Raw genomic sequence first — 13,374 nt, 5'->3', positions numbered from 1 at the left:
TGGCGCCGCTGGTCAGCAAGATCTTGATGTGAAGAATCAGCGGCGCCTCACAGCGGCAAAAGATCAGCGGCGCCTAGTGAAGCAACGGAAATTACCAACTGATGATGCGGAGGGCACCCGTAAGTCCAGGGGTGAGGTCACCTCCAGTTCTGTGGAGGAGACTGAGCCCCTTGTGCCTGATGATGCAGAGGTCAAAATGTCACCCCCCTGTTGTCACTGGTCCAGCAGGAGAGAATGTGGTGGGAGGTGTGAATGAGGAAATTTCTTTGTCTAGTGATGTGGTTGCTGGTTTGGTGGAGAGTGAGGGTGTTATGGAGGTGGGTAATAATGATACTGTTGGTGTTGATGTGGTCACTGGTCCGGTTGCCCCCCCGGTGGTAGCAGTACCCGTTAGTAGTTATGCCGCTGTCACCTCTGGCGGAAATAGGACGTCCTCCTCGTCTCCGGGCTTTGGGGACGGCATGTTGCAGCGGTGTCTCCTGGAGGCTCTAAAGAAGGGGGAGAGATCACTAATGGTAGAGGGTCGAGAGGTTGATCTATCCTTCTGGATAGAGAGGCATGGCCTCGGGGCCTTCCGAGAGCAAAATGGGGGAAACACACAGTATGGTCTCTTCCGACAGCCGGGCCAGGTAGTGTGCGTAGGAATGTGGTCCGTCTTCGGTGGAGGGGCAGTGATGCGTGTCCTCCAAGGTCTAAGGTTGTGGAGCGCCTGCTGAAGATGGGCTTCAAGGCTATTGACATCTACGCCTTGATACATCCCTATTCCACGCCTGAGTTTGATGTCAGCTTTGTTCGGCCAAAGGGGGGTTTGAGCTCTTCTGATCGAATTATGAGTTGGGGAAAAAATGAGCCCGGCTGGCGAGACTTTGCCATCCAGGCGGTGTCTCGCCAAAATCAAGTCAAGAAAGTGACCGTGATGACTTGTAACGAGTCTTGTTATGACATCAAGACGTGACTTGGCAGATATGGAGAAATGGTGGAAATGCCAAAGAAAAATTGCGATGACTATGGTATCTTGTCAGGGGCCTGGACGTTTATGGTAAAACTTAAGCGTTCAGGCGGTACGGTTGCCCACATTCCATCATCTGCCTTCCTGGGTAGAGATCGTATCCAGGTCTTCTACCAGGGGCAACCGAAGCTCTGTAACAGGTGCGGCGACCCCACACACTTCAGTGCAAACTGCACTGTGCAGAAATGTGCATTGTGTGGGGATATCGGCCATCTTGTGTGGAGATTAGGTGCCACCTGTGTGGTGACTTAGGTCACCCATTCAGCCGTTGTCCTTGCTCCTTTGCTAATGCAGTCGTGACCCTGGTAGGAGAAAGCCGTGAGGCTGATTCTGCTGGGGAAGGGACTAGCAGGGGTGAGGGAGCTGAGGGGCCAAGCAGGGCTGTGGAGTCGGAGTCGTGGAGTCGGAGTCGGAGTCGGTGCTCATTTTGGTGGAGTTGGAGTCGGTATAAAATGGACCGACTCCGACTCCTAAAATATATAATAAATTGGGTACAGTAGTTCAATGCAGGATGTGCTGAATATTTTTTCATAGGAGTTTGGGAAAGTTATGAAATGTCCTATAAATGGCTGTTATATTCCTGATCTAAGGCTACATTCACACACAGCATTTTTCCTGTGTTTTTTGAGGATACGTTTTTCAGCTGCAAAAGCTGATCATCTTTTTAAAAAAACTGCATCACCTGAAAGGTTTTTGAGCTCATAGATAATGTTTTCAATAGCAAAAGCAGATTAGAAATCTGCTCTATCTATATATCCATATCTGTCTATCCATATCGTATCTGTACCAAAAAGAATGAAAACCGGGTAGTACACCAATATATATTCTGTTCTATCTAAATATCTTGATTATTGGATCATAAAAATGATTAAATGTCTGAGGTTCACATTGTACTACAATAAATTTTTCACTTAAATATAAGCAATATGTGTGGGAGTCGGAGTCGGAGTTGGAGTCGGTGTAAGGGAAATTGAGGAGTCGGAGTCGCAGGTTTGGCTTACCGACTCCACAGCCCTGGGGCCAAGGAGGAAAAGCAATAAAAAGACGCCTGCCCAGCTGAGGCATCTAGACAAGCGCAGACAGGAGAGGGAGCTGGGCGAGCCCCGGGCTACTGCGGTGACCCCTGTCATTGATGTCAGTCTTGTTGCTGAGGCCTCGAGGGATGTTGAGTTGGATGAGGAGGTCAGGAGGATCCACAGGGAGGAAACTGCCACTGCCTCCGAATCCTCCCATTATGAAAGTATGGATGAGGATAATAGGCAGTGGCTAGAGGACAAGTGTAACCTCGGCACCAAAAAGAGAAAGAAGGGAGATAAAACATCTTCTCCCACTCTGACCAAGGTACCTAAGGAAGGAAAAACTGACTCCCCTCTGGTTGGTCTTTCTAACCGGTTCCAAGCCCTTGAGAACATCTCTTCCTCTGAGGAGGAAGCTGAGGGTGAGGCTTCGGCGGAGCCTACAGGGGGTGCCGGGTCTCCTTCTTATGGGAATGTAAGGTCCCTGGAGGGAGGGACTGGTCCGGAGACGAGGACGACAAAAACAAAAATCACGTGGGAATGGTCACCTCTGTGTCATTAAAGAGGGGGGAAGGATTCCTCCTCTGAGGCAGAGGATAAGGGGAGTGGGAAGAAGAAAGCCATCTAACTCAATCACCAATGATGGCGGTACCCACTCCGTTGACGCTGGCGTCCATTAATGTCACCAGCATAAAGTCAAATACAGCCAGATTTGCGGCCTTTGATTTTCTCAGCCGTGTTGAAGCTGACATTTTGTTTTTGCAAGAGACCAGACTGCCAAACATGGCAAAGCCAAAAGGGAGTGGAGACTCGGGCCCTTCTATTGGTCTCTTGCGGCCGAGCCGTATAGCGGAGTGGCGGTCCTTTTTACCGCATCGGTGGAATGCCGACAGGTTATTGAGTTAGAAATGAGGAGGTGCCTGATCTTAGATGTCCTCATGAAGGGACAAGAGCTCAGGCTCATTAACACTTATGGTCCCCAATCTAAGTGGGACCGGAAGTGTCTCTTTATGAGGATCAAGCCCTACCTTTTTACAAGTCGGCAGGTTGTCTTTGGAGGGGACTTCAATACTGTCACGAGGCCCCGAGATAGAGGAGGTTCCTTAGACAAGCTGACTTAAGGGCGACGCTATCATAATTGTATAGCTAGTGATGCTTGCCTGGTGGATGTCCACATTCGGCACAGCCCAGGCCACGAGGGGTTCACCTATCATAGAGGTAACTGTAGGTCCAGAATAGTTAGGTTTTATTTAGAGGAGGAGGCTGTCTCTTCAGCAGTGTCTGTTGTTGAGGTGGAGTTCTCCGACCACTGTTTAATTTTGTTTTCTCTGAAGGTTTCAGAGACCCTCTGGATGGGAAGAGGCTTTTGGAGGCTCAATTCATCTCTCTTGGAAGAAGCGGCTATAAGACAGTCCTTTGAGGATTTTCTTCAGAGCCAGGTACCCTTACTGGATCTTTGTAGTAGTAAGTCAGAGTGGTGGGAGATGTTCAAGAAAAGGGTGGCGAGATTCTTCCGCCAGCTCTCGATGCTCAGGAGTCTGAACAGGTACCGCCTGTATCAGGGTCTGAGGAGGAAACTCGAGCATCTTGTCTCAACTGGAGGTAGCCGCGAGGAGATCTCCAGAGTTAAATCTTTGCTCATGGGGTGTCAGTACGATAGACACGCATGTTTGGTTTTTGAGAGGGATTACGGGAAGTACCGCTCATCCGACCCTTACAGAAACTGCAAGATGTCAGTGAATAGTAAAGTGGTTACAGGACTGGTCGACACTACGGGGTCCCTGAGGTGATACAGGTCCGGGATCCTGGAGGTTGTCTGATCCTTCTACTCGCACCTCTTGGGGAAGAGGGATCTTGATTGGGATGAGATGTCGACTTTTCTGGCTGAAGCCGTTCCCGAACCAGGGGTAGTCCCCTCTCGACGTTTAGACAGAGATGATCAGGGAATAAGTTAAGTTGGCGATTGAAGGGCTTGCCCCAAAAAAATAACCCTGTCCAGATGGCTTAACATCTGAGTTCTATAAGACCTTTAAGGACGCTTTGGTTCCCCTCTGAGGTATTCAATGAGTGTCTTTCCTCGGGCACTCTGCCAAAGTCAGAGGAGGTCTGCCCTGATCATCTTGTCAAAGAGTAAGGACCCATCATGCATTGAGAATTGGCGTCCCATAGCGCTTCTCAATGCAGACAGGAAGGTTCTGGCAAAGGTGCTGTTTAATCGGCTGGTGAAATTTGCACCCCGACTCCTTTCGGAGGCCCAGCATTGCTCTGTTCCAGGTCGCAGCACATTTAGTGCTGTGCTCTGTGTCCGGGAGGAGGTGGAGCAGGGTAGGGCTGGTCACTGGAAGGGGTACATGCTGTCACTGGACCAGGCAAAAGCGTTTGATCGGGTTAATCATGAGTACCTCTGGTCTGTCCTTCTGAGATATGGCCTGCCAAGGGGGGGGGGTTTGTTTGGCTTAAAACCTTGTACGGTGGGGCAGAGTGTTTCCCGCTTGTGAACGATTGGATTGGCAGCTCCTTTGAGGTTGGATCTGGTGTTTGCCAGGGTTGTCCATTGAGGCCGCTGCTCTACGTGTTTGCGATTGACCCACTTCTTAGGAGGGTGGCGCGTGGACCGTTGGCCGGGATCGGGATGGACCGGGCAGCACCGGAAGCCACTCTGAGGGTGGTGGCATCTGCCGATGTTTTTGTTTCCTCTCACGAGGAGGCAGAGTGGCTGATGTCAGAGGTAAATAGCTACTTGGAGGCATCCGGGTCCAAGATCAACCGGGATAAGTGTGAGAGTCTCTGGCTGGGAGGAGGAGATCCTGGTTTTGATCTCCCGGACACCCTTCCAGGACCCAAAGTCTCTGCAAAAGTCCTTGGCATCGAATTTGGCCAGGGGGATTACCCCAAACAAAATTGGGACAGCAGGCTAGAGATCGCCACTCAGAAGGTGAACCAATGGAAGGGTTGGTCTTTGACTCTCAGGGAAAGGGTAAACCTGATCAAAACTTACCTGCTCCCTTTACTGATTTATCTGGGCAGTATGTTCTTCTTGCCGGAGTCTCTCTGGATTCGGGTCTACAGTTTGTTCTTCCAACTATTATGGGGGAATAGACTGAACCTGGTCAAGAGGGAGGTTACTTACCGTACGATGAGACTAGGAGGGTTGGGTATGGTCAACCCTGTGGTATTCCTTGTGGATACCTTCATTAAGATCAATATTGCAAACCTCTGGAAAGAGAGGGCTCCTCTGTGGGTATTCTTCTGTAGGGGATGGTTTCAGCCTTTCTTCCAGGAATGGGAGACAGGAGGGCAAGTGAAGGATCTTCGCACACCACATGGACATCTTCCGGCTTATGCTACCTTGGTTCTGAAGGTAATTCGCCGGTGGGGTCTGGGAATGTGGGAGATTAGGACTCTGCCAAGGAAACTCCTTGACAATAGGGTTCTGTTGACCCATTTCTAGAGGCCTCTGGTGCTCAGGCATTACCCAAGTCGGGATCTTGGGGTGGGTTTGCATCTTTTGAATTCTATCAGGATCCCCTCGAAGTTTTGGGACTTGGCTTGGTGCTGCTTCCATGGGAAACTGTGTGTGAGGGACAATCTGAAGTGTAGGAGCTCTGAGGACAGGAACTGTCCTCGAGAGCATTGTGGTACCGTACTGGAAAGCATGGACCATTTCCTGCTTCATTGTCCCTTCAACACAGAGGTGTACAATAGGGTGGGCGCCTCCATTGGCTGGTCTCGGCTGGCCGGTCTCTCCTATGCGGAGTGGGCTTATGGAACATTCAGAGACCTTGGTGGTTGGGACTGCTGCACCTTATTTCTAGTCAGCGCAGTGGTTAGGTATCGCACGTGGAACGCACGGTGCTTAGTATCGACGCAACGGAAAATCCTCCCAGTGGACAACGTGTTTGGGACCATACTCAGTGACCTGGTGAAGGTGCGCTCTCTGGAGTATGAGAGACTGGGCACACGTAGGGCCGCTCTCCTCTGGAGAGGCTTTTCTTTTAGTGTGACCTAGTCTGGTCATCCCCTTTTCTGGTGGTGGGCTGCCGCTGACACTGTGTAGATTTTTGTTTTGTGATCGGTATACAGTGATGTAGGGCTGCAGGCGCCGAACTTGGGCTTTGTGATTTGTGGTATTGTAGTGTTTGTTTCTGTATATTTTGTATATAGGGATATAGATTTGGGTGTAGGTGTTAGGTTGGGTGGTGGGAAAAGGGGGGAGGTGGGTTTATCTCATGGGACTATGGGACACTGGGGTGTTTGGGGGAAACACTGGCACTGCCTGATCTGGCCTATGGACGTTGGACATGGACTGAGGCATGAGACGCAGGACCAGCTCTCAGGTCAGTGCGGGGGTTGGGAAGGGTGGGCTTGAGTGTGGTGTGTTTTAGTTTAGTCTTGTATATATTTGTATAGTTTGGTTATTTCATATATATAGTTAAAAAAAAAAAAAGAGATGTTTATGTATATATTTGTCGGCCTTTGTCTATTTTATTGTTTGTTATTAATATGTTGGTGACCGGACCGGAAGGTGTAAGTTATTATTCTGTGTATATGTAATATGTGTGACAGGAGGGAATGAGCGGCTGGACCAGTGTTCAGTATACAAATTATTTTCTGGCTGATATTCTTGTTAATTCTGTTATTTTTTTTCATTTTTATAATAAAAGATCTACAGGATGTAACTCAGGATCAGTAATGTAATGTACACAGTGACTGCACCAGCAGAATAGTGAGTGCAGCTCTGGCGTATAATACAGGATGTAACTCAGGATCAGTAATGTATGTACACAGTTACTGCACCAGCAGAATAGTGAGTGCAGCTCTGGAGTATAATACAGGAGGTAACTCAGGATCAGTAATGTATGTACACAGTGACTGCACCAGCAGAATAGTGAGTGCAGCTCTGGAGTATAATATAGGGTGTAACTCAGGATCAGTAATGTATGTACACAGTGACTGCACCAGCAGAATAGTGAGTGCAGCTCTGGAGTAGAATACAGGATGTAACTCAGGATCAGTAATGTAATGTATGTACACAGTGACTGCACCAGCAGAATAGTGAGTGCAGCTCTGGTGTATAATATAGGGTGTAACTCAGGATCACTAATGTAATGTATGTACACAGTGACTGCACCAGCAGAATAGTGAGTGCAGCTCTGGAGTATAATATAGGGTGTAACTCAGGATCAGTAATGTATGTACACAGTGACTGCACCAGCAGAATAGTGAGTGCAGCTCTGGGGTATAATACAGGATGTAACTCAGGATCAGTAATGTAATATATGTACAGAGTGACTGCACCAGCAGAATACTGCCTATACATTTATACGGATTGCTGTTTGAGGGTAGTTTGTTTGATATACCCTATACTGAGACACCTGCTGGTTTTTGAAGATAACTGCACTTATAATTTCACCTTATCAGCTCACATTTTCCAGGACGTCCACCTGACAGCACTATGGAGGACGTCCTCCTCCTCCTTACAGGGACAGGAAAGCACACGAGAGGTTAAAAGGCCATGTCCCACCCCCTTTCCCTCAGTGTTTTTTCCTGTCCCTGCACGGAGGGACACGCGAGAGCTTACCGGAGGGACCCAGGGGATCGTGCGGCCGGTCCAATCCTTCCCCTGTCAAGAGGTCCCGGGGCCGAAACTTCCCGGTGGGGAGTCCCTCGGCTCCAAAGGCCAGGAGCAGGACGGCGCTCCTGGAGGGAGCCGTTCCTCCCGGTGGGGGGGCTCTCGGCTCCAGGACGGGTCGGCTCCCCGCAGGCGGCTGGCCATGCGGGCACCGACAGAAGTGGGGCGGCGGGCCGAGTACCCGCAGGACGTCGCCGACGCTGGGCAGTGGAGGCCGGAGCACCATAGCAGGAACGGCTCCCTGCACGCGCCGAGCGCGGTCGCGCGCAGATGCCCGGCAGGAAGTGGAGGCGCGGCTTACCAGCGTCACATCCGGTGACGTCAGATGCCGGTTTCAAATCCAGGGCGCGCGCGCTCCTGGACCAAAGCGTTCTCCAGAGTCGTCACAGGTGGTTCCAGGCTGTGTGACTGCATCGGACGCCAGGGAATGGAAGGCAACACTGCATCTGGTGGAGGGGTAAGTGCGCATAGCGCAGACCACCCTCCCCACCCGTCCCCACAGCCCAGATCTGATGAGGTGCCCCTTATATTATCAGGAAAAGGGAATCCCAGCTGAGTCCCCCTCGGGGAAGGACCCGGCGAAAGCCACCGCCAAATCAGTCAGATGTCCGGTGTGCAGAGTAAAGCTGCCAGACACCTATAGCAAGACCCTATGCGGTCCCTGTACCTCCAGAGTCATAGGCGAGGAACAGCCATCTCTGCTTTCCGAAATGAGGTAGCTGATAAGGGAAGAGATTCAGGCCTCTACGTCCCGGCGTCGATCCCCCAGCCCTGGGCCAGGTCGCAAGCGTCCGAGGTGGGAACCAGTCCCAGTATCAGAGGCGAGCCCTAGCGAGGAATCCGATTTCCGGAACTCAGATCAGGAGGAAGAAGGCGAGATCCTGGGGGATAGTCAGGAACAGAACAGAAAGTACCTATTCAGACTGGAGGAGACGGACGAGCTGGTACACGCGGTCAGAAATACCATGCAGATGGAAGAAGTCCCTAAGCCACAGTCCAGACAGGACTTAATGTTTGGAGGACTGGTGTCCCGCAAACAGGTGGTGTTCCCTGTGAGCGAGCACATCAAAGCAATGATCCAGGAGGAGTGGAAGGAAGCAGAGCGTCGGTTGACACTCTCCCGAAGCTTTAAAAATAGACTGCCCTTCGATCCCGAGGAAACTCGGGCGTGGGAAGAAGTCCCTAAGATCGACGTCCCGGTTGCCAAGGTTACGAAGAAATCGGCTATCCCAGCCGAGGACTCATCCGGTCTTCGAGACCCAATGGATAGAAAGGCGGACGTCTTGTTAAAAAGAACATGGGAGACGTCGGCGGCCCTGATTAGAGCCAACATAGCAGCCACCTCGGTGGCCAGGTCTATGTTCCTGTGGTTGGGGCAGTTGGAGGAAAACCTAACCAACAAGACCCCGAGGTCAGAGATACTAGCATCTCTTCCTCTTTTGAAATCAGCCACGGCGTTCCTGTCGGATACGTCGGCGGAATCAGTTAGGTTTGCGGCCAGAAACAGCTCCCTCTCTAATGCGGCCCGGAGAGCAGTCTGGCTTAGATCCTGGTCGGGGGATAACCCTTCTAAGGCCAAGTTATGTGCCATCCCTTTCTCGGGTCTGAGGGTGTTTGGTCCAGCCCTGGATAATATCCTTGAGCTGGTGTCTGATAAGAATAAGGGATTTCCGGAAGAAAAGCCCAGGCGGTCCCAGTCCTTTCGGAGAGGCTCCTTCTTCAGAGGACAGTCAGAGTTTAGGGGCCGGGCGAGGTCTAATAGAAGCTCCTACAGAGGCTCCTTCAGCCAAAGTGGGAAGAACAGAGGTCCCCCATTTGCATCGACATCTAGGTCGAGGAGACAATGACGCCATAGGCATTGGGGGGAGACTTCGCCACTTTGCAGCAAACTGGTCGCGAGTCACCAACAATCAGTGGGTCCTCAGAACCATCAGCGAAGGTTACAGGATAGAGCTCTATTCTCCTCCCCCCGACAGATATATTGCCCCCACTGTCGTCCAGGAGGACTCCGCAATGTGGTCGGATCTTCAGGACATGTTAGACTCAGGGGTCATAATACCAGTTTCACCATCAGAAAGAGGAAAAGGTCACTACTCTTCCCTGTTTGCAATTACAAAGAAATCCGGCGAGGCCCGCACCATCATAAACCTGAAGCCACTAAATGCTTGGGTCAGATACAGGAGGTTCCGGATGGAATCAATCCGATCCGCAATTCCTCTGATAGACAGGGACGCAGTTATGTGCACCCTAGACCTAAAAAAGGCATATTATCAGGTTCCTATTCATCCCTCATCCCAAAGCCTACTAAGGTTCGCGATCAGTTCACTAGCCCGGACCTGCCATTTCCAGTTCCAGGGTCTTCCATTCGGGCTGGCCTCAGCTCCCAGGATCTTTACAAAGCTGGTGGTAGAGGTGGTGGCCTACCTGAGAGATCAGGGTATTGTGATTGTGCCGTACCTGGACGACTTCTTACTGGTGGCAAGATCCAAAGAAGCGCTCATCCGAGACAGGATCCGAACAACTACTGTGATGGAGTTCCTGGGCTGGGTGATCAACTGGGAGAAGTCAGACCTCACACCAAACACCAGAAAGGTATTCCTGGGAGTCCTCCTAGACTCAGCCGACAGAATATCCTGGCTACCCGAGCAGAAGCAGAAGTCCATTCAGGCCAGAACCAGAGGTCTGTTGAAGCGTCAATGCTCCATAAGGGAAGCAATGGAGGTCCTGGGCCTCATGACGGCCTGCATCCAGTGTGTCCGTTGGGCCCAATTCCACTCGCGGTTGTTACAAAGAGAAATTCTCGCGAGGTGGGACAGGAGTCAGGCGTCGCTAGACAAACCCCTAAGACTCTCAGGACGAGTAAAGGAGTCCCTTCGCTGGTGGTTACAGGCCAGGAACCTTCAGGTGGGCGTGCATTGGACAACCTCTCCATACGTGGTAGTCACCACGGACGCAAGTGCGTGGGGATGGGGAGCCCACATAGAAGGGAAGATCTTCCAGGGGAAGTGGCCAGCAAGCATCAAGGCCAGATCCTCCAATTTCAAGGAACTCTTCGCGGTCTGGGAAGCGTTGCGGAGAAACCGGTCGGTACTAAAGAGTCGTCATGTTCGCATTTTATCCGACAATACAACGACAGTGGCATTCCTGAAACACCAAGGAGGAACCAGGCATCAACCACTACAGGCACTGGCGGAAAAGATATTCACGTGGGCAGAACGGACAGTTCGATCCGTGACCGCGGTACATCTAGAGGGTTCCCAAAACGAAGTGGCGGACTACCTGAGCAGACAACAGATCCACCCGACAGAGTGGGAATTGAACATAGAGATCTTCAACCAGCTTTGTCAGCGCTGGGGGAACCCCAGTATAGATCTCTTCGCAAGCCGCAAGAACTCGAAAGTTCCCAGATTCTACTCCCTAAATCCGATGGACCATCCAGAGGGCGTAGACGCCCTGAGTCAGACTTGGGGAGAATCCCTCTCTTATGCGTTCCCACCACTGGCCCTCATACCGGCAGTGCTCAGAAAGATACTCGAGGACCACGCAAGAGTGATATTGATAGTGCCATACTGGCCGAGGAGAAGCTGGTTTTCCCTTCTGGGAGCCATGGCAGTAGAAGATCCAGTCGAGCTGCCCTTGTGGGAGAACATCATCCACCAGGGCCCGATCCACCACCCGGACCCAGCAAGACTCCATCTATCGGCTTGGATCCTGAGAGGGACATCCTGAAGGCAAAAGGATTGTCGGAGCAGGTCATATCCACCCTACAGGCCAGCAGGAAGCCGGTGACGTCGGCAATTTATCGGAAGATATGGAAGAGATTCTGTTTGGAGGGTGGCAGGTCCGGGCTCGTGGCAGGTACCCCGGATCTCCCTAACATACTAGGGTTCCTGCAGGCAGGTTTTAATAAAGGCCTCAAGCCCAGTACTCTAAAAGTCCAGGTTTCAGCTTTGAGCGCCTTCTATGATTATCAGTTAGCTGCACATCCCTGGGTGATAAGGTTTATAAAAGCCACGCAGCGCCTGCGCCCCACGATTAGGCAGCTCACCCCGCCATGGGACCTGGGCCTGGTACTTCGGTTCCTCTGCTCGGACACTTTCGCCCTTAGTGAGAAGATAGCCATCCCTGCTCTCACTCGTAAAACGGCCTTTCTAGTAGCCATTACCACGGCCAAAAGAATAGGGGAGATCCAGGCCCTATCCACTAAGGAGCCATACCTCCAGATAAGAGAGGATAGTATAATCCTAAGGTTAGACCCGGCATTTACCCCGAAGGTAGCCTCTACAAGAAATCTGAACCAGGAGGTAGTGTTACCTTCTTTCTGCGATAATCCCCGAAATGAGAAGGAGCGGCGGCTCCACTCGCTAGACGTGAGGCACGCAGTTATAGAATACCTAGAGGCCACCAATAGTTGGCGTATCGACCCGAACCTGTTCGTTCTCTTTGGTGGTAGGAATAAAGGGAAAAAGGCCTCTAAGGCGTCCATAGCGCGTTGGATTACCTCAGTAATCTCGGACGCTTACCAGGCTGAAGGCGCCAGCCCGCCTGATTCCTTAAAAGCCCACTCTACAAGGGCGGTATCGGCCTCATGGGCCGAGCGGGCGGGGGCGTCAGTTGATCAAATTTGTCGAGTGGCAACCTGGGCTAGTCTTAATACATTCTGCAAACACTACAAACTAGATGTGTTAGCTGGCCAACAAACCGCATTCGGGAGAAAAGTTCTCCAAGCAGTAATCCCACCCTGAGGAGGTGCTTTGGTACTCTCCATAGTGCTGTCAGGTGGACGTCCTGGAAAATAGGTATTAGACCTACCGGTAATGATGTTTCCAGGAGACCATCCTGACAGCACGGGTAGTTCCCTCCCTGTTATGTTATACTATGTTGTTTTATGTTATGTCATATGCTGTAATATGATTGTTTCATTAAACCGTTACTAGCATCATCCACCTTGTGGTACTTGTCAAATCACTGAGGGAAAGGGGGTGGGACATGGCCTTTTAACCTCTCGTGTGCTTTCCTGTCCCTGTAAGGAGGAGGAGGACGTCCTCCATAGTGCTGTCAGGATGGACTCCTGGAAACATCATTACCGGTAGGTCTAATACCTATTTTTATCACTTTTTTATAAGTAAATAATCTGTTTTCTTCGCATATATAGGTGGTAAATATATATTTTTTGTGGCAATAATTATTTGATTTTTTTCTACACTTAATATTTTATACACTTGTGGTGCACTTTATTTCCAGCAAAGTGTTCATTGTATTAGGTATGGTCCCATAAAAGTGGACAGCACTGTCCCCTCGGTTTATTTAGTGATTTATAAGGCTAGTTTCACACTAGCGTTTATGAGCGCAGCGACGGCCTGCGCACGGCCGCCGCTAAGCCCCGCCCCGCCGGTAGCTCCGCCCACCGGCGCATGACGCTGCATGCGCCCTGCGTCCCCTATCTTTATCACAGGGGGCGCAGGCCGTGCGCAGTATGCGTTTGGCGGCGCATGCGCCTTTTTGACGGTGCGCCGACGCAACCAAACTGCAGCAGGTTGCGTTTGGCGCAGGTCGGCGCACCGTCAATAGGACGCATTGCGCCGCCAAACGCATACTGCGCACGGCCTGCGCCCCCTGTGATAAAGATAGGGGACGCAGGGCGCATGCAGCGTCATGCGCCGGTGGGCGGAGCTACCGGCGGGGCGCGGCAGGGGGCGGGGCTTAGCGGCGGCCGT

The 13,374-nt window shown here is 51.4% G+C and overlaps 2 protein-coding genes across 8 annotated transcripts in view; both read left to right on the top strand.

Moving 5' to 3' along the window:
* Positions 1-13,374, top strand: part of APLP2 (amyloid beta precursor like protein 2) — a 73,477-nt gene that overhangs the window by 50,305 nt on the left and 9,798 nt on the right. The window lies entirely within an intron of this gene.
* On the top strand, positions 1,396-12,982 carry LOC141085058 (uncharacterized). The gene is made up of 2 exons (XM_073570068.1): positions 1,396-1,406; positions 1,947-12,982. The coding sequence occupies exon 2, from the start codon at positions 10,354-10,356 to the stop codon at positions 12,400-12,402; it is 2,049 nt and encodes a 682-aa protein (XP_073426169.1). The 5' UTR covers positions 1,396-1,406; positions 1,947-10,353; the 3' UTR covers positions 12,403-12,982.

This window comes from Dendrobates tinctorius, unplaced genomic scaffold, assembly GCF_039654945.1.
Source record: "Dendrobates tinctorius isolate UK_male_01 unplaced genomic scaffold, ASM3965494v1 ptg000028l, whole genome shotgun sequence".
In the NCBI taxonomy this organism is placed as follows: domain Eukaryota; kingdom Metazoa; phylum Chordata; class Amphibia; order Anura; family Dendrobatidae; genus Dendrobates; species Dendrobates tinctorius.
Note: the sequence above shows the minus strand (reverse complement) of the source record. Positions and strands in the feature narration are given on the sequence as shown.

Coding starts and splice junctions, on each gene's coding strand:
- LOC141085058 (XM_073570068.1), top strand. CDS start 10,354: ATGCTCCATAAGGGAAGCAATGGAGGTCCTGGGCCTCATGACGGCCTG.